The sequence below is a fragment of the Sphaeramia orbicularis genome, chromosome 9, assembly GCF_902148855.1.
Source record: "Sphaeramia orbicularis chromosome 9, fSphaOr1.1, whole genome shotgun sequence".
NCBI lineage: Eukaryota > Metazoa > Chordata > Actinopteri > Kurtiformes > Apogonidae > Sphaeramia > Sphaeramia orbicularis.
The window spans coordinates 38,666,311-38,686,759 of NC_043965.1; the positions used below are offsets into that span (position 1 = coordinate 38,666,311).

Sequence of the window (20,449 nt, forward strand, 5' to 3'; positions counted from 1 at the left end):
AGCCTGTCGACTCTTGCTGCCTGTTATTTCAGCCAGTTCAAGGCCCGATAACTCCGAATGAGGAGAAGTGTACAATTAACTGACACACATGAGGTACTGCATGTGTCCAGTGTTTACTATTATATGTGTGAGAGACAAAGGGAGACAGTGAGAGGAGACAGACAGTGAGCGTCAAATATTGAGGTCATATTTGATAAAAGTGGCAGAAAATACATTTTTTATATGTGCTCTGAAACACCTCAGTGTGTGCTGTCAGATTGACTGATCTGTTTGACATTGTGCAAAGTGACAACCAAACCAACCACCTGCCCAACGCACAGTGAAGGAAACATGGACGGAGTGCGCCACCTAGTGTAGAAAAACAGCAATCACATCATTTTAGCATCTTTTATCTTTATCATTATTTAATTTATTTATAGGTGAGTTGGAGGTGATTTTTTTTATCTTTCACTGTAGCCAAAGTGCTAATATTACTCTGTGAAAAATTCTACACTAAAAGTAAAAGTTTATGTATGTTACCACCAAAATGTACTGAATGTATTTTGCATTTTACTGCCGTGAATATTAACCCCTGGACATCCATCCTCTAAGCCAGGGGTGTCAAACTCATTTGAGTTCAGGGGCCAGATTCAGCTAAATTTGATCTGAAGTGGGCCGGACCAGTAAAATAATAACATAATAATATATAAATAATGTCAACTCCAAACTTTTCTCTATGTTTTAGAGCAGGGGTGTCAAACTCATGTTAGTTCAGTTCCACATCCAGCCTAATATGATCTAAAGTGGGCCAGACCAGTCAAATAAAATAAATAATAGGATAAGAACTTTTGGGTGAAAAAAGTAAATTCCGTAATGAACATGTTTATATCCATGAATTGTACTTGAACATAACATGAACAAATATGAACAACCTGAAAATTATTTAGTAAAATAAGTGCAATGTTAACAATATTGCGCCTTAGTTTGTCATTTATACACGTGAATCACAACTTATCACAGTGGATCTACAAATTTACAAAACATTAAATAACAGGGAGAATATTATTAAAATTGCACATATTTCTTTCAAGAGATTTCAGATATTCACTTTTTTTGTAAAAGGCTAGTCTGTAAATGTAAATATTTTTGTGTAATTTTACTTTTTTTTTTTTACATTAAAACAAAGAGAAAAATTAGAGTTTTCATTATTTATAAGTTATTATGAAAGGATTTTATTGGTCTGATCCACTTTAGACTGAATTGACCTAAAATGATTTTAACACACTTGATTGTTAATATCTTCAGTGTAATTTTTGCATTTCACAAATTCATCCCAGGGGCCAGATTTGGCCCCCGGGCCACATGTTTGACACCTGTGCTCTAAGCATTGAACCCCACACACGCACACACACAATGTTCACTAAGTCATAAACATATTGCTAGTTCCAGTGCTATAATAATAAAAAATAAATAAATAATAATAATAATAATAATAATAATAATAATAATAATAATAATCATTATCATCATCATCATCATCATAATCATAATAACTAGGGATGTCCAATATTGGCTTTTTTGCCAAAAACCGATATGCCGATATTGTCCAACACTTAATTTCCGATTCCGATATCTATCGATATCGCTGCCGATATATATGGGATATTAAACTAATTTTAGGTAACATCACATATCTCCTGTCATGGAATTGACACATCATGCCTAATTTTATTGTGATGCCCCATTGGATGCATTCTCAAATGCAACACGGCTTTTAAATTGTAAACACTGTCTGTGCAAAGAATACATACTTCAACTTAAGTTGTGGAAAAAATGCCATATTTATTTATTTTCTCTCCCTCCCTCCATGAGCCTATTACAGTGTGGCAACTCTACTGTACAATTTTGAAAACTGCACATTTCTTTCAGTTACAAATAATGCTTCATTTACGCGTTGGTAAATGCCGGTGAAATCAAAGCATTATTTTATCGGTTTTAATGATAGGTAAAAAAACCGATACCGATGTTCACCGATATTACATTTTTATGCCAATATCTGGCCGATAATATCGGTGGGCCGATATTATCGGACATCCCTAATAATAACAATAATAATAATAATAAAAATAATAATAATAATTGATTGGGTTAATACAGGGCTTTTCTAGGCAGGTGAAGCACTTTTCGCTGAATCCATTATTCATTCACTCCATTCATTAGAAGGCTTAGATTCTCCATAGTTTTGCTATTTGCGATTTTTGCTGTTGAACAATTCATCATAAATCCAAGACATGTGTCGAGGATTATTCATGTTCCTTTAGTCCAGGGATCAATTATGATTTAAGGAGGTCTAGAAAGAAAATGTCCTCCTGTGTAAGTCCATTGCATCAAGCATGTTAAAGCTGCATTATAATATAGTTCCATGTGAATTAATTTACATATATTGAAGTAACATTGTCATTGTATCAACATCTGCATTGTATGGAGTCATCAACTTCAAATCAAATGAATAAATCTATAATTCAATGCCATTTCAACAATATTTAGATTTAGTCCAGCTGTAGACTGTGGAGGGCTAATTATAGGTGCTTTATTTTATTTTTCTAAAGATGTGGCAAAGAATGCTAATAATGTAGTTGCTCCCTAGGTGTGTTCAAATCCATATTTAAGTACTGAATTGTTTAGGTGTTCAGTCAGTAATACCACACGGAAAATACTGCTGTATAGTGTGGTTCATCAGCTGTACTGCAGAGGACAGGAAGGACCTGCAGCGAGTGGTGAGAGGCTGAACAATCACCACCCCCAGTCTAATGGACAGTGGAATACTCACCGTACCTCAGCACAATAATCACAAAACACGCACCTTGTTTTTAATTTTACCTTATATATATATATATATATATATATATATATATATATCCTTTATTACCTGTATTTATCCTTATATGTTGTGCATATTTCTTATCTGTAGTATAGCGATAGCTTTTCATAATGTTCGTTATTTTTCAGTGTTTTGTGGGATATTTTTATACAGTCTTTTTGCACTTTAAGTGTTAGCTGCTAAACAGAAACAGAGCTGCTAAATTGATTTTTATTGTTCCTGTAACAGTGAGAATAAAGATCTATTGTATTTTTTTGTATTGTATTGTATTCTCTTCTATTAATAGAAAATACACAGTTCAAAAGACCAAACCCCTTTCTTCAGACATCCCTCGAAGCCACGCCTCCAGAGTACTGGCACAGTGTATGTTCCCGAGGGTTCAGGAGCGCTAAACAGCATCAGTTTGCCCGGCCCCAGCCCCAGCTCTTGCTCCGGCCCTGAACTTTCCATCCTATTATAGCTAATATAGCCAAGCTCTGGCTCTGGCTTTGTTTCATGCACAAGTGCTCCGAACCTCTCAGAGCGCACGATTCATGCACAAAGACGGGTACGCGCAGAGGGGGGAGGGACAAATGGCAGTTGAGTTTGATAGACATATCACCATTCAATCATTTCAATGGGCCGGTTAAAGTGATTGGATGGTGTTTTTTCAGTTCTGTCTGTTCCACAGGTGACTCAATTTTTTTATTTTTGTGTTAGATCATTTAATTAATTGGTTGTAATCAGGGTGTGAAGGGGATTTTAAGCAATATAGTAAAAAAAAAAAAAATGCTCCAGGAAAACATCTCCTACCCCACCTTTAACCTGTTCCAATGATTCCTTATTAAAGCTTTTATCTGTTTTTCTAGCTTCTTGGTGGTTTTTCTAGGTTCAACTGGACTAGTTTTGCTCTTTTGAAAACCTTTCATCCCTCATCCAAGAAACTTTTTCAGTTCTAACTGCTGGTGGGGGAGAGTGGACGTATAAACCTATAGGAGGAGTGGTCTGTGGAGGATGTTTTAAGGAAAGAACGATGACCTGCATGGGCAAATTAGAACTTACATAGACATGTTTCTCTAGTGTTTTTTTTTTTTTTTTTTTTAACCTCACTGAGTGTTCGGCATTATGCCCTTGGAATCGTCTTCTAGGGAGAGTAACCACTGTATTAAATCATCTCCATTTGTAAACATTGTGTCTAACTGCTCAACACAGCCTTGCTTTAATAAAAAAAAAAAAAAATCACAATAACAAGTTAGATGTAACGTTTTCAATCATGTAATATTAACCCCATGATCCTGATTATATCTGCAGCCTCCAGAAACCCAAACAAAACCCTGATACCTGTTGATAAGAGGACCAGACAATACCCTGGACAGCACAGACCGGTTTCACAGATATTTCCCACTGGTGGAATTTTACTCATTGTTTGTTTTATCCAAGTTGAACAAAAATAGGTAATGATTCATTTTTAAGGCAACAAAGTTAGCCGCCCATCCCCAAAGCTAACAAAGAACAACACCTTTGTTTCTAAGACTAACAAAGGGACACTGGTTTGTCTGTTTAAGAACACTGTGGAGCAAGAAATGAAAAGGAAAAACGTTTAACCGGTTACATAGAAAAAACCACCGCACAGAGAACAGCCAATGACTAACTCCTGGTGTGTTTGTAACAGAAGTGACAGCTACATTATAAGGTGCATTCCATTTTTAAGGAGGCTTTTGTTGTGGGAGCAGGTTCATGTATAGTTACCACACATTTTGACTGACAAACTTTAATGATTTTTCTACAAGTTTTTAACCCATGAAGACCCAGTGTTACTTTTGCGGCAGTTCTCAAATGAATTTTTCTCTAGATTTCACCTTTCTTAAATTAGTTTTCCCCATTCATTACTATATTATCCTCTGTATTTTGTGTTCTTTCAGTGAAAATCATGTATTTTTCTATATTTAGTTCACCGATCGTGTAGATGATCATAGAAACTCAGATTAAAATTAAGGGTTATTATATCAGAAAAAGAGAAAAGTGAAGAAAAAGTTACTTTTCGGTTAAATCTATCATTAACTGAACATAAACCCAGTGTGTCCATCTACTGTCATTGATCCAACTCCATGGGTTTTACTGGTGAATCAATGCTGTAGAAGGTGACGGAGTTTCCATGGTAACTACGCAGCCTCTGAATGTCCAAACGGGTCTTATCTGATGACCATGAAAAGATGACAAACTGCATTTTACACCAATGATTTACATGTATTGATAGGATTAATGGTTTGGAAGTTATTAAATATTTTAGATCAGGAGATGGTTTTGGTCACCAGTAGCTGTTTGGGTATTGATGGGTTAAGAGATAATATAATTTCCATGACCACATACATACATATATATAAGTGGACTTTAATTATTGCATGAAACTACAACCTTTTTCTTTCTAGAATTTTAAATTTATTTTAATATTTATAAAAAGGCTTTGAAAGGTTTGCTTGTGTTTTGTGAATTTCACAACAGACAAAATTCAGGGATACAAACTCATCTGGGGTGAAAATAGTGACAATGATGGAAATCCTTTAAGGTCCTAAACATAAAATGTGGATTCAGTCATTTACAGCAATAATAGTAAAAAGTACCATAATCCTTCTATTTTCAGCAGGATGTATATCCTTACTTTTAATATTTGGAAATTATGTCTAGTTCATCTTACATTCTGTTTAGGTGATTCTATTGTTGAAATTTCTATTGAAATTGCTCATTCTTAATTATTTCATTCAGAAAGGGTATCCGTAAAAGCTGGAGTAGATGACTTTCCCAGATTTTCCATGACTAAGGGAACCCTCTGTAACTCATCCTGCTAAAGGTTTACTTTTTGTTGTGATTAACAGGTACCTTCATTGATCTGTCATTCCAAGTTCACATGACTTCAACCGCCTCTCATCTTCATTTTCTGCTCCTATTTTCACTAAAGCTTTTAATAAATACCTGTGTATTTGGATTCTGTGTCCCCAATTAATTCACATACATACAACACAAATAATATTGACATTAATTTACTGAAAACCAAATACCACAATAACAGGATGGTGAATGTGATTTTCAGTGTTCAAGTGGATTGTACTAAGGGTGTAAGTTATAATGTTTTGCATGTTTTCACTTCACACAATACACAACTTAACTGTAAATTTCTTGCAATTAATGTTTTAAAATGGCATTAATTACCTTTTAAAGAAAGTTATTGTGGAAGGACTAATCTATTCCTGAGCTCTCCAAAGACCCCAGAAAATGTTAACTGTAATAGTCATTTACTGTATTTAAGATTATTTTACACTTTTGTTGCAGTAAAGTCACTCTACATCCCTGGTTTAAGCAGAACAGAGGTATTCTGTTCCTAAATTCCTCACATTTGGCAGGTGGATAATAATCCTGAATCATTGCAACAAAACTGCAAGAAGTAAAACAAAAATACTTGAAGAATGCCGTGAGGCTGCAGAATGCCACAAAGGGATACATTTAATTTCTCTGAACCTTCAGGATGTTCCTTGTAAGTAAAAACATCATGCGTGATAATCTCACAGCAGCAGTTTGGAAAAGCACATTCATGTATTTATCTGAAGATTAAGTTGGTACCATTTTTAAGTGCAAAACCAAAGAGAAAAAGGAAAACTATCACATTGTTTATGTGCATTAGCATTTTAATTGGACAAAGCAAGAAAACATTGATTACAGTAGCAGAGTCATCAGTTCTCAGGGCTAACACCTTTCTAAACAAAAGGGTCTGAAAATGTCTGTAGGCACTGCCTAATTAAAAAGAGTATCTTGTCAGCTAAAAGAAACCAGCTCTATAAGGCAACAGTTACAATGTAGGCCTCCCCATTTCTCTGGCAAAAAGAGCAAGTGTAAAGGTTGAATCCACTCAGATTTCTGATATAAAATACTGGCGTTTCAATAGATATTTAAAAAACATCACAAGTGTCAAACAAGTTCGCCCTTTAACATCTGAATTGTGTTAAATTTTAAGTATGCACTGCATGGCAATGCTGTCTTATCCCTGCATGGAAGAATCGTGTGTGTTGCACTGTGCCAGTGTCACATTGGATAGTGCCACTCTGCTACGTACAATGTTGGAGTTAACTGTTGAGTTATCAAAACAAAAAAGAAAGCAAGCACCCACAGTTAACAGTAGCATTTTACTTACATCGTTTCAAATGAATGAATGGTTATTTACATGTGGCAAAAAAGATTTGAGGCTGTCCAAAAGATATGAAGGAGAAATGGAATGCAAAAAGGAAACACTCTTGGTAGTCAAATTTGTCCAAGTACAAGAGAGGAAAAACTGTGCAATATTTATCTGCCCTTACAGAGAAACAGCAGTGGCAACAATCCCTGCAATTGATTTTAATCCAAGAGAAAATGAGAAGAAATTATGAACTGATTTCCATTCCTCAATAAGAACTAAGGTTCATAACTTAGCACGACTCAGACTTAAACACTTCCTTTAAAAAAAAAAAAAAAAAAAGACAAACCTCTCGGTGTCTGAGACAAAAAGATGTGAAAATGGAAGCAAGTTGTAAAACCCGGGGGAAAAAAATCCAAAAGTTTCTCCTTTACAGTTTTATACTCATTTACAGTTAACTTAAAAATGGTAAGAGCCCTGGTTCATGGCCAGTCTTGCCAACCACAAAAGGTGTAAATACCTGTGTGGGTCAAATCGCTCCTCCCTGGCTCCTGTTACCTCAACCCCCCCATGAAATCCCATTTACATCTCCTACCGACGTCAACCTTCCCATCAGGTTTCACATCCCAGTAAAAGTCTTAGTCCTGCCACAAATGGAGGCGGTGTTATACGGTGTTATACCGTACAGCCAGTAAGAGGCTGAAGGTTGACAAATCGCCCACCCTGCCCCCTTATCAGTGTGTGGGGTATCCTGCGGCTCCCATACCAGGCTGGTTGGCTAGCATACTCCCATTCAATCCCTGTGTAGGCTCCATAACCCCACCGTTACTGATGGCGCTCATGCCAGTCCACCCAGCACTGGCCGGTAAGTGACTGCAAAAAACGAGGTAAAGAGAGAGAGAGAGACAGAAAGACAAAATGCCAGCAGGTTAGAAGAGACAAGGCGAAAGGGAGCAAAGGGACGGTTTATATTAGAGCTACTAGAATCTGGACAGGCTAGAATGAGAACAAGAAGGCAAACAGAGTTATCAGAGGGTGTGAAGGTAAGGCAGGCTGGGCAAAAATCAAGCTAGCAAAAAAAAAAAAAAAAAGGGGGGGGGGTAAACAGAAAGTGGAGGGCACTTGGGAGGGGCTAAAGGTAAGGGTCATTTGATTAAATATGGGTGGACAAGCAGACAAAGAGCATACAGGCTAAGCGCAGCAAGCTAAATATTCTGCTCTACTCCCCCCTATACTGCAGATAAAACAGCTGTAACCAGCCTGCAGACAGATCAACCACACTGCCTTCAACACAACAGTGTGGAGAATCCGGGTAACGTTTCTACATTTGGCCACAAAAATATAAAGTAAGTTCTCACCTAGTTCACATTTTGTTTTATTTTATCTTTGATGAAATAAAACAAAAAAAATCTATGTTCAGTGTGGAGTTTGACAGCTTATACATGATCAAATTTCAAGTCAAGAGAGGCTTTGTGTCTAGTTTAGGTGTTGTGCATTTACTGTACATTTGATCACACACACTATCCCCATTTTCAGTTATCTCACACCTTTACACAAAGCCTGTTTATACAGCTGAATTTTAGACTACCGACATACAGCCTGGCCCTTCCTTAGTTTTCCTTGCATGGACATAGGCGAATGACACAAAAAAAAAAAAAAAAAGCCTGATGTCACAAAATTAAATGTGTCCTAAAGACACTGCACTTGCAAAAAGAGATCAATGAAATCAAAAGGAAAACAATGTAAAAAGTGGACATTAGATACAAAACAGCCTCCAAGAACACAGTCCTCAGACTGAGTTATTCAATAGGGACATGCATTCTTCAATATTCAACAGAAATTGGTTTTGAATCTTAAACATTCATTTGTTCAATTTTCTTTCACCCCATTTCAAATAAAATACTCTTTGAGACAGTTTTGTAACAGTTTTTGGTTTGTTTTGAACTATGTGCTGTAATTCAAGTGACAGAACAAGAAAGACCATTTAAAATAAAACCCTTCGGTTATTGGGATGTGCACGGTGAGCGCTGAGCCAGGATCTACAATAAAAGTTCAGATTGTGTTCTGTGTGAGCTTTTTTTCAATCTTCTGAAGATGAGCATGGTGAGTTTGAGTGGGGGAGGTCATGACTCCCTCCTGTTGCCAGAGGTGGCTCTTGCTGCCCCGGTCTTGAAGGGGGACTCTGGTGGTGCTGGAGTAGAAGGGGGCGGTGAATGGAAGCCCTGTGCACACCGTGCTACTTACTTGAAGCCCTGCTGGTTCCAAGCCTGGCTATAAACGCCATAGGTGGGGACCTGCCACCCATTTGGGACGTACTGGCTGATCTGAGGCCCGTTGCCGTACCATTGGCCCCACTGGCCATAGGGCTGGGCTGCGGCGAAGCCCATCTTGTTCTGCTGTAGATCACAAAAGAGAAAAGTAGAACAACATGACTCAAAGTTTTCGACACACTGAGTGAAAGACTAGACCAGACACATTACACAAGTCAGACAGCATTATTAATTAAGTGCATGCAAGTCCTGAAATATGTAGTAGATATATCATCAAGCTTTTTATGTATGAAAATTTTCACACACATCAAAACAATTGTATCTATTGAAAACACATAAAAGAAAACAGAACAGTCGAAATGTACTAGTGTGAACATTACGATAACCATGTAAGTGAAACTTTGATACAAATGACAACAACTTTTAATGTTTAAGTGGTTTTAACATCATGAAGACTGCTGTTGTCCAAAGGATGTTACTTAGCATTATTTTACTGGATTTGCAGTGTTTACATCCCTTCTCAGACATGTTCTTTTTTATTTTGAGTACTGTTTCGTATATGTTTAGCTCAGGACAGTAGTATAAGATATGTATGCAAGTTGTACTGTGGGCAGACATTTTGTTTTAATGAGATAATCATTTGTGGGTCCAGTGTTTTACTTTAATGGAAGTGACAGTGGAATAAAAACACAAGTCTAGGGTCTCATATGAATGTTTAGAGTGACCTCTAATGTTATGGGTGGTAAACTGATCCAACACCCTCTGATTCCTTCATCAACCTACTTGATCTGAAATGTAAAGTTGTTTGTAAACTCACAGTAAACATTGTTCAGTGCTTGACAGTTAATTATCAAGACTTGTGTAAAAAGGCAAATCTGTAAATTTCTCACTGAGCTGCAGAAAATGTCACAAAATTGCATTAAAAAACCAAACAAATCAGAGGAGGCCTTACACCTTCCTAGGAATTAACCAATCCTTTTTAGTATTAATGATAAATATTTCTAATCTATAAAATTGTTTTAATTCTGAATTTAATTCTATTAATTTAATTCAGACCTGTTTATGGCAATTGTCTACACTGCATGCGACATCCTCACCTGGGGCATAGGCATCTGTTGCATCGTGTTCATCATATCTGGGGTCTCTTTACCCCAGTAGCATTTGACTATGTGGCCCTCTATTGAAGAACCATTCACTGACACAATGGCTTGGGCTGCTGACTCATGGGAATTAAACCTGGACAAAGGCAGAGAGAGAGAGCAAGGAAATGCTGAATCACATTTCATTTACATAACCAGATTCATTCTATAGAAAAATGTACAAGGATAATCATGTCATGGGGTAACTCATCAGTACAGATCCATTATTCTTTTACTGACACAAACATTTAAACTCTGAGGACTAGAAAAGAAACCCGGGGAAAATGAAAAAGGGAAAAACAGTATGTGTGATCTTTCAGCATACCTCACAAACGAATAGCCTTTGTCTGGGAAAACTCTGATTTCCATGATTGGTCCAAAGGCGGAGAAGGTCTGTCTCATCAGTTGCTCTGAAAGTCGAAGACAAACGGATCATCAGATGATTTGGTAATGAGGCTGAAAATGCCAAAAACAGTCGCTGCAGCCTAAGAAGCATGGTACGACGACACCCTACAGTTACGACTGATGCCACAAAGAACGCCGTATAGATCGTCCAGTGTAATTCGGGGGCATTTAAGGCCTTTTTAACAGTTTTTGGAAGACATATGAGATCATTTATGGGGTAGGAACTAAAGCTGTATCAGGCCTTGGCTATGTGATTGAGCCCCAGAAAAAGAGGGCATTTACTATGACTTAGTTTTGATTCACAAGTATGACAGCATTACGATTAAGAGGTAAAATAACACCAGCCTCCTATTCAGTGATGTTATAGGATTAGGTACATTGCTTTAAGTGAAAGTGCAAGAGGAACTTACACAGAGTCTGTGTATTACAATCTATTGGTTTCCTGTTACATATCCAGACTTTGGCGGCACACCATAGTATAATTTGTCTCACCACAGTCTCAAAATGAATTTGACCCATGTCGTAAGAACATTAAACATATCCAGCACTGGTGTTATACATACTTTGCCACAGTGACAGCACAAAACAGGGTTGCTATATGGTGACAGCTGGATAATGTTATTGTCTCAATCAAATGTTTTGATACATCACATTAGTTTGGATCTAAATTAGTCTTTTAAAACTCTGAAATTACACAATAACACAAACCAAACTAATCACGTCACTAGTTAACCGTGTACTTTGAGGTAAAATTTTCTGATATGAAAAAAGTCTGGTGGTTTACACAAAACAACTACTTCACTTCTCTATCAGAATGTCTGACCGTAAGGAGCAGCTGCAAATTTATCCCACATAACCATACACTTATACTGATATATCAGATAGTAGTCTGACTATAGTCAAACATATCAAGCAATCCCAAAAACAAAACTAAAACCAGCCCTTTAATAAAATACACTCCAGTTAATAATTTAAGTTGATAATCTTGTTCAGAAAAGTGATTCATCATTCACTTTACTGATGCCACTTTATTGTTTTATTTATTCTCTCCAACCCCTGCTGTTTGCAATCACATTGTATGTTTATAGGTAAAATCTATTTTTTTAGATTTTTCTATGTTCCTTGTTACACTGTGGGCCTTAGAGTTTTGTAATTTCAGTTTTCTGTATGTGCTGTGCATATCGCAAAACTGACAAATAAAGCTTACTTTGACATATCGACATGACATTTTAAGTAAATCCTGGAATTTTTTACCCCTTTGTAACTCTGCAAGACTGAGCATTTTCTGACATTACATGACTATGGGCCATTGATGGAAGTATGTGCAATACTACTACTACGACTACTACTACTAATAATAATAATAATATTTATTGCTGACCTGTAAGTCCTGTGCTGACTCCACCACAATACACAGTGCAGTTACTGGGGCTGGACTGGTTGACTACTTCATCAAAAGACAGATGTTTGGAGTTGTCTGGAAAAGAAAGACATTCACTGTTATGACACAAACCAAATACCTTGAGAAGGCCAGCGCAGTGTACAGTTTTCACTACGTACTTTCATAGGTGGTCTTTGGGGCCGGGGGCTTTCTTGTGGCCCAGTTAGTTCGGATCTGTCTGCCTCCTAACCACTGACCGCCCATCTGCTGAATGGCATTCTCCGCATCCTGGAACACAAAAAGAATCACATCATCCCATCAGTCTAAATACATTTTAAAAAATTAAATACCCAAAAAACAGCATGGGTTTGTGCTTTATACCATTACTTTTATTTCTGCATCATATTGTTATAATCCTACCAATAACAAAAAAAAAATTTATGAATGACAAATGACACTACAAACAATAAACTGGTAAGTCTGCTTACCCATTTATTAAAGAAAGACACAAAGCCATATCCTTTAGACTTCCCTGTAGCCATATCCTTCACAACTCGAGCATCTCTGCGGACAAAGAAAACAAACAGAAAAACTCTTTAGTTTTGATTTTGCTTTGTATTATCCAAGTTCTCGTAGTCCAGTCCCTTTATAAGAGTCAGTTCTCTCTCCATTTCATTAGAACAAGGCAAAGACCAATATTGCTTCGAGTGTTCTCTGCAGTTTCATATTCTTCAGTCATTCTGTAATTTATATTATAACTCAGTAAATATTAGCTTCCAACTTACGATATCCTGCCAAAAGGTCCAAAGGCAGCTTTGACGTCTTCTGTAGTTATTTCTGGGCTGAGATCTCCAACAAAGACGTGAAAGTGATCTATGGCAGGGAAAGGAAAAAAATCATGTGTCTTACAATAAATAATGCAGATTATTTAACTTTCATCACTTTGTCTGTGTGCCTGAATTGTCTAATAACAGATAAAATCCAAAGGTGCGTCATGTTTGCAAAACAACATTCCAGACAAGTCAAGAAAACAATCTTTTGTGCGAAATGATTGAAGCTGTACAAACTTATCTCAGCATACAAGTAATGGAGAAACACTTTTCCTGTTAGTATTCAAGGTTCTAACATATTTTTGTTTTCAGAGAAAAGGACAGCATGTTGTAACAAGAGGCACTTGTACTTACTACTTGTGTCTTTTTTCTGGCTGGTTGGTGTCGTGGCCCAGTTGACTTTGACCTCCTGCAGAAAGGGGCACAGAAAAAACAGGCCAGGTGGGGTATGTTTACATCATTTACATCAACACCTTAGGATTTCCACTTCATGTGCCTAGGTTTCTAATCTAGATTTCTGACCTAAATTACCTTAATGGACAATAATATAGGGTAGTAAGAATGTGAGATACTGTTAGATGAGACTAGAGTAGAATTTTAAAATAAACAAATCATTCTAATGAGCTGAAAGCTAATGTCATTATATATTTATCATAAAGGTAGTAAAACGGCCAGGAAAAGACCCAGAAATGTGAGACAATCACAGGAGTGACTTTGTGAACGTCTCTAAGAAAGAAAATAAAGGCACTACAATGATCTCATTTAGAATGAGTCACTCCAGTCTTACTGAATAGAGTCAATAAAACCTCAGTATTACGGTTATCTATTAAAGTTAATGCTATCATCCCTTAGTAGTCAGCTCAAAGAAACCAAGCATCAAGATTAACCAATATCACTTTAATAATTTCAACAGAGCCCTGGAGACTTTTAACAATTGAACATTAAGAAGTTACCAGTGAGATCCACTGAAACTGAAAATATAAGTTTAACCAGCTCCTGCAAAATTTTCAACTCCTAATATTTCACAAAATTGGTCAGTTCAGCTGTCCGTTTACTACTATATTTCATATTCAATGACCTAAGGGGCCTAGGGGCCATTTTAAAAATAGACAATATCAAGTAACAGCAACAGTTTTAAGTGTTTGAGACTGGTTTGAACTTCAGCTCCAGTTCTCCAATTCTTTCCTTGTAAATCAGGTGAAGTGCAACGTGGCCTCTAAGACTGTGAAACATGACAATATATGCTGTGTGACAATAGAAAAATGACTGTTCCACACTAGGTGCTTATCACAGTGGCTAAAGCAATATTTTTTATTATCTGAATTATACTTTGTCTTCTTCCACACAGCGTGGACACTGGCAAGATATTTGTATGAAGGCCGTACAAACAAACAAGGAGGAAAGTGTGTGTGGAAAGCTGAAGCAGATTACAGAAAATGTGCTATGTTGTGATACGCTTTATTACTCACTATATGAGATTGTGGGCATCGTATAGACCCACAGCCTACTTATTTCTTCTCTAACACAGTGTACATCCTTTAAAGGTTCAATTTAGAAGATTTGTGTGCTTGAGTGCTTATGTCAAGATTATGTCAGAATCTGAGTTGTACTGTGATTTGGTTGTTTTTTTTTATATTAGCGGACCACATTTGTATTCCAATTATAGCTGGTGTTGTTAACTGCTGCAACTGTAGAGGAGCAGAAGAGAGGCACTGAGGTACTTAGGGGCCAAGCTATGTGTTTTAAAAAAAGAACTATATGCTGACAACAGCCATCAACATAGAAACCAGCGTATTATGCCTGTTATCATATTTGTCTGGGGTGGAAAGCTATCAAAAACAGTAACAACAGTCTCTGTTGCCTACATTACTGCCAATGTCAACTAAACTATTAACTCTAAGCACAAAAGAAACTCCAACATAAACTTAAGTACACAAGCATGTGTGGATCTTATTCTGTGAACCTTAAACTCCCACACCCAAATCCCACCCATCCCCACTCACCCTGTAGATACGATAGCTTACCTTACCCATTATTTTCCTTCCATTCATAGCTGCCAATGAGGCAGCAGCATGCCTGTGATCATAGAACTCCACAAAGCAGTATGGATCATTTCCAGCCGTCTGTCAATGGGAAAATAAGACTGATATTAAGTTATCAGCATAGGTGACAATTTTAATACTGAAGGTGAGGAAAGACTCCTAAAGTGTTAGACCTCAAACTGAATTAACACAGTTGCTATTCTGTAAACATTTATATCAAAGCTAATGGGTCAAACTAAAAGGCAGCAAATTCTTGGAAACCGTTACAACAGAGAAACGACATTAGGAATGACTGTCGTCTTAAAGCTAGCCTTAAAGATGGACTGATGTAGTTACTACATTCAGCTCATAAATTCAGCGTTCTATAATCTAGTTAGAGATAGATCTTGCAAGGAGGTCTTGCTTGTAATATTAATGTGCACATTTTAAACATTTAAGGAAGGGGGGGGAATGTATTAAATGCAGAATTTTCTATAGATATTTATGGACATGATTAATGTTTTACAAGGGAAAAAAATGAAGTTTGAAACTTAATACACACATCAGAGATATGTTCATATGTTTACCCATTTGGGCAGAAAGTTCTCCATTACTTAAGTAAATATTCGGGTTCCACACTATCTTCATGTCCTCTCCTTGGGGACAGGGGGCATTCCACACCTACCATTCAATGAGTGACCATTGAAAATAATTCAGTTTGCTAAATTGGGTATATTTTAAAACTCTACAACTGAAAGAATGAGTGGATGAATGAGCAGAACTGCTTCTTATGAGAAAATGTCAAATGTTTAAAGAAGACAGAAAGTGGCAGAACTCTGGAACAAGTTTGTAAATTAGAGAGAATTTTTCCACCTATTTTTTTTATATTATTCCTTTGTAAATTTAATTCTCAACCAAGTATACTGCTGCCTTGTCACTTCCAAGTAACTAAATAATATTTTCAAAAATAAGGGAAAAGGTCAGCCATAATAGACCTGGGGAGGGAAATCCGAGGAGTACAACAGCAGATGAAGACCACAAACCTTCAGAACCGTATCACTTCCTACACTCAAGTAATATATACCGTGAGAATTGCACTCACATCGACTATCATTTTACAGCTCTTGCAGGGTCCTATCTGTGTGAAGACCTGCAGAATGAGGGGCTCTGTTACATCCCTGGACAGATTCCCCACATACCTGCAAAGAAGGAAAGAGATGGGGGAATTGAGTCTTTGTCAAACAGGAAGTAGCATGCAAACAAAGGCTAGTTAACCGGGCTAGCTTTAACCCACAACAATTCATTATATGGATATAAAATCAACAGTAATATCGGACAAAATACTGACATAGATCAAGTCAATTTTACACAAATAATTAGAGTGCGGTGCCCCCATACTACAGCTGTCCCGGGCCCGTCCCGAGCGTTGACGTGGCTTGTCTGCCAGCTAGCTAGCTAAGGATGCCGCTAGCCGGTTGAAACGGGCCTCATGCTAGCTAAATGGTCTGGATGCTCTTGATTGTTTATCCTATTACACCAAATTTTTACGATTAATGGAAGAGTGAATATGACTGCCGGTCCTTACTACCGATGCTGTGATCCAATGTAACTACGTGTACGTTTTAATACAAGAAAGGGACGTGGATGCTAGCTAACGATAGCTAATGTTACTAGCCGTCCAGTTTCATTTTTAGACCAACACGGTTCCGTCTATTTATACAGATGTAACGATCACAACTTTACGTTTTTAATCGAAATTCTGCTTATGTTACCAGGTGCTACATAGTCACGTTTGTCAATGTTTTAAAAATGTGTAAAAACAAAAAAAAACGGCCATTTGTGTGTAAGTTTCAAGGGTTTTAAATGAAACAACAACGTGGAAACATTTCGGACCCGCCGTTGTACACAGCCTTCCCGTTCCAGGACATAGACAGAGCCACTGATACTCACAAGGTCCTGGGTTGATCGTCCTCCATCATCAAGGTTTAGTGGTCGCGTCCTGAGAGGTCTTTAATCCAAAAACATAAAAATGGTTTGTGCTGAACTTGAGCGACCGAGTTCTGAAAAGGCTATAATCTCCTATTTACTGTTGAGTCGGTGGTCCGATGTGCTCTCACTCACACCGCAGACAGCCTCAGTCTGATGCAAACAATAGGAAGTTGAAGATGGCGGAGGAGGAGCGGCGTCAGCAGCGTCAACCTGCGCGCTGAAAGAAAGCCAAAACCAAGTGTTCAGACTCCCACACACAAAGATGAGCCTCCACATCTGTACGGTACACACTGCAAGAACATCGAGTGTCTGGTTGCTTTATCTTCCTGCAGAAAAATAATGTCCGCTCAGGCCTATTTTTGTTTGTATTCAATTGTGCAAGAGGAAAAACCACTGCACACATCTGGAAGAGCATGCAAGGCGCCGACTAACAATAAATCTGTGATATTTCATAAATTAGTTGACGGTGACTGTTTTCGAATGGGGTTTTGCAATAGTAAAGTACTTCCGGAGCTGCATTATTACATTGCCAGGTTTTAATGATTCATTTATGTTGCAGCAAAAACGCGTGCGCCGCCCGGGAATCGAACCCGGGTCGCAAGAATGGGAATCTTGCATGATACCACTACACCAGCGGCGCCGGTAACGGACAGGAAAACGGAAGTGGTTATCAACCAAATAAATTAAAAAATAATACTGAGATGGTTATTGTATTAAGAGTTACATAAAGTAAATACATAATGGCATCAGTCACCTTTAAAATGCAAACAATCAGTCTCCCTTCCATAATCTGTATATAAATCTGGATCTCCACAATAATATTAACCCTTTCATGCATGAATTATGAGAACATTAGTCAAGATTTTTTTCTTTATTCCTCTTTGGGCATTAAAAAAACTGTGATTATTATTTTTTTTTATTTTTATTTTTTTTTTTTATGAAGCTATTTTTCATGGAGTTGCAAAAATGTCCGCTCAGCTGGACACCATGTGTTTAGTTTTTGAAGCAAAGAAACATGTATTTACTGGTCTACTGTGTGAAAACTATGAAATAAAAACTTTAAATGCTGCTAATTTGGTGTTTTCTCACATTTTAACATACACTACAAACAAAAAGTTATGGATATTTTAATTTTTGGGCTTTTTTTTTTTTTTTTTTTTTTTTCAGTTGGGATTCTTGCACAACGCTTTTTACTTTTTTTGTGTGTAAATCAAATTGAAACATTTTTTTTAATGACTAGACATAGGTTTACTAACAAATGGCAAAAACGACCAAAAGATGACAAGAAAAAAAGAAATATCCTTAACTTATTGTTTGTAGTGTACTGTAATACTAGTCATTACTCACTTCATGGACATAATATGCCAAAAAAAAAACAACAACAACATTTGTTGTTAATTACAGTCTAATCACAATAACAAGGAATTGATTTATACTCAAACATGTTAGATCAGGTTTATCAAGAACAGCAAAGTTACAGTAATGTTTTCAATGTCAGTGTATGTGATGGTGCATAAGCGTCCACTGTGTTGGCTGATATGAAACTAAAACAACAAAACCCATGAATATATAAGAGAACAGCTGGAGAAGAACTGTCCACTGGAGTGACCACTGTGCATGAAAGGGTTAAAGGATGCACAATCATTTTATTGAGACCATGCGCCACATATCAAAGAGAAAAGAGTTAAAGCAATTTGAAATCGAGTTTACATCAACATGTATTGCTGAATTTTCAGAAATGCATCAAATGAAAAGGCTAATTTCTGTGAATTTCTACTCTCCACTAAATCTCCAATTAAGTTATGTGAATATTGGGAGTTGTCTGATGTAAATTAGGAGTAGGTGTATAATAGTAGAAGTCTCACACTTTGTGAATGTGTATTTAAGTAAAAGCTTCAGGGCAAAGATTAAAACCATAAATCTTACTTACCAAGCTCCTCCAGTTTTCTGGGTTTTTTAGGTTTTTATGTGCCAACTGAAAATGCACATAAAAACAGCTGGAAAGGCACAGTGGAATTTTAGTTCATTCAGTATCTATTTACTGAGTGTGGAACAGAAGCATTTTTAGGATTTTAGAAGATCAGAGACTTAGTCTATCTTAGAAATCTTAAGATTTTCACCTGATAATTGCTCAGTTGTCAGATTATTGCAGAGTAAAATGGGAAAAAAGGATTTGAGACACTTTTTTTTTTTGTCTTTTTTTTTCCAAATAACTGTTTATTTTGTCAGTTTTGATTATTTGTTACATCAAAATTTGAATCTACCTCACAGCATTATTAACATGTCCCTTATTGACCCATGTACAGTAAATGTACTTTTTGCTCTGTGCTGGCTTGTTGGGCTGTGGTTATCCTGACTGCCAGGCCAATTGACTATTAAAAAATAGCCAGCAAGTAATAATCAAAGAGGGCATATTCATCCATTATTAGATGGAGGGGGAGAACATCTGACCGAACTGACCTCAAAAAGGCAGTAATTATTTAGTCCCATGATTCCAAAATGGGGTCAGTGACTCAACATCAGATGGGGCCTCAGAGATTTTATCTGCTTTGCGGTTGTCATAATTGCATGTGCACATGTTAAATAAAATCATGATATATTTTCTGTATAGTAATAAAATCCAATCATCATTATTATTTGTGTTTGTGGTGGCACAATCAAAACAACAAAAAGGCACATTCATCCACATGTTCACATATTCAACCATGTATCTGCAGCATAAGAAAAATATCCAAAAATACTATGTAGTAAATACAAGGAGACTCACCAACCTTTGCAAACAGAAAAGTAACTAAAATGTATAGAAACCAAAGAAAAAGTTTTGAGTTTTTTAATGAAACAGGTTTAATATCCAAGACTGGGTTTTTCCTGGCTCAAACAGAGGTTGTGGTAGAGTTGTCCTCATCATGTGTATTGTCCCTTGGAAAAGCCATGCTTGATCATTTTACTATTATCACAGGAAAATTTTAGTAATACTGACAGTTAACCAAACATTTTGCTCCATTAAGTAAGCAATATTATTTCATATACACTACCGGTCAAAAGTTTTAGAACACCCCAATTTTTCCATTTTTATATTGAAATTCAAGCAGTTCCAGTCCAATGAACAGCTTGAAATGGTACAAAGGTAAGCAGTGAACTGCCAGAGGTAAAAAAAAAAAAAATGGTAAGGTTAAACTAGACTGAAAAATAATGTACATTTCAGAATTATACAAAAAGGCGAACAAGAAATGGGTTAACAACTTAAAGCAGTTCTGCAGCAATGGAGGTTGATCAAGCCTCGAAAGTTGGTGCTACCAATTCCCACAGGTGTCCGAACGTTTGTGAATTCCTTCTAACCCCCTCTGTCTGCATAAAAGTAGCGTTGGAACACACTTTGGTACCATACCGTTGTGAGCATTATTGTACTGCAG

The 20,449-nt window shown here is 36.9% G+C and overlaps 1 protein-coding gene and 1 non-coding gene across 3 annotated transcripts; both read right to left on the reverse strand.

Annotated features, from left to right (window-relative positions):
• Window positions 1–6,496: 6,496 nt before the first annotated feature.
• On the reverse strand, window positions 6,497–17,216 carry LOC115425601 (nucleolysin TIA-1-like). Of its 2 annotated transcripts, none has more exons than XM_030143234.1 (12): window positions 16,998–17,216; window positions 16,150–16,246; window positions 15,051–15,149; window positions 13,381–13,435; window positions 12,982–13,069; window positions 12,685–12,760; window positions 12,376–12,484; window positions 12,197–12,292; window positions 10,736–10,820; window positions 10,369–10,507; window positions 9,246–9,394; window positions 6,497–7,874 (listed from the first exon to the last, which is right to left on the reverse strand). In XM_030143234.1, the coding sequence occupies exons 1-12, from the start codon at window positions 17,024–17,026 to the stop codon at window positions 7,736–7,738; spliced, it is 1,161 nt and encodes a 386-aa protein (XP_029999094.1). In that variant the 5' UTR covers window positions 17,027–17,216; the 3' UTR covers window positions 6,497–7,735. The 2 variants fall into 2 exon arrangements, with proteins under 2 accessions (XP_029999094.1, XP_029999093.1); XM_030143233.1 differs by having other exon boundaries at window positions 9,246–9,397; window positions 16,998–17,215.
• Window positions 17,217–17,605: 389 nt separating this feature from the next.
• Window positions 17,606–17,676, reverse strand: trnag-ccc (transfer RNA glycine (anticodon CCC)). The gene has a single exon. It is a non-coding gene; the product is annotated as a tRNA-Gly (tRNA).
• Window positions 17,677–20,449: the final 2,773 nt, after the last annotated feature.

What these genes read in the sequence shown, in the direction of transcription:
- LOC115425601 (XM_030143233.1), bottom strand. Translation starts at nt 17,026, where the DNA reads ATGATGGAGGACGATCAACCCAGGACCTT. An exon ending in TGTCTTTCTTTAATAAATGG is followed by an intron (nt 12,485 to 12,684) that starts GTAAGCAGACTT and finishes TTTGTGTTCCAG; the next exon opens with GATGCGGAGAATGCCATTCA. An exon ending in CCCAAAGACCACCTATGAAA is followed by an intron (nt 12,293 to 12,375) that starts GTACGTAGTGAA and finishes TTTCTTTTCCAG; the next exon opens with ACAACTCCAAACATCTGTCT.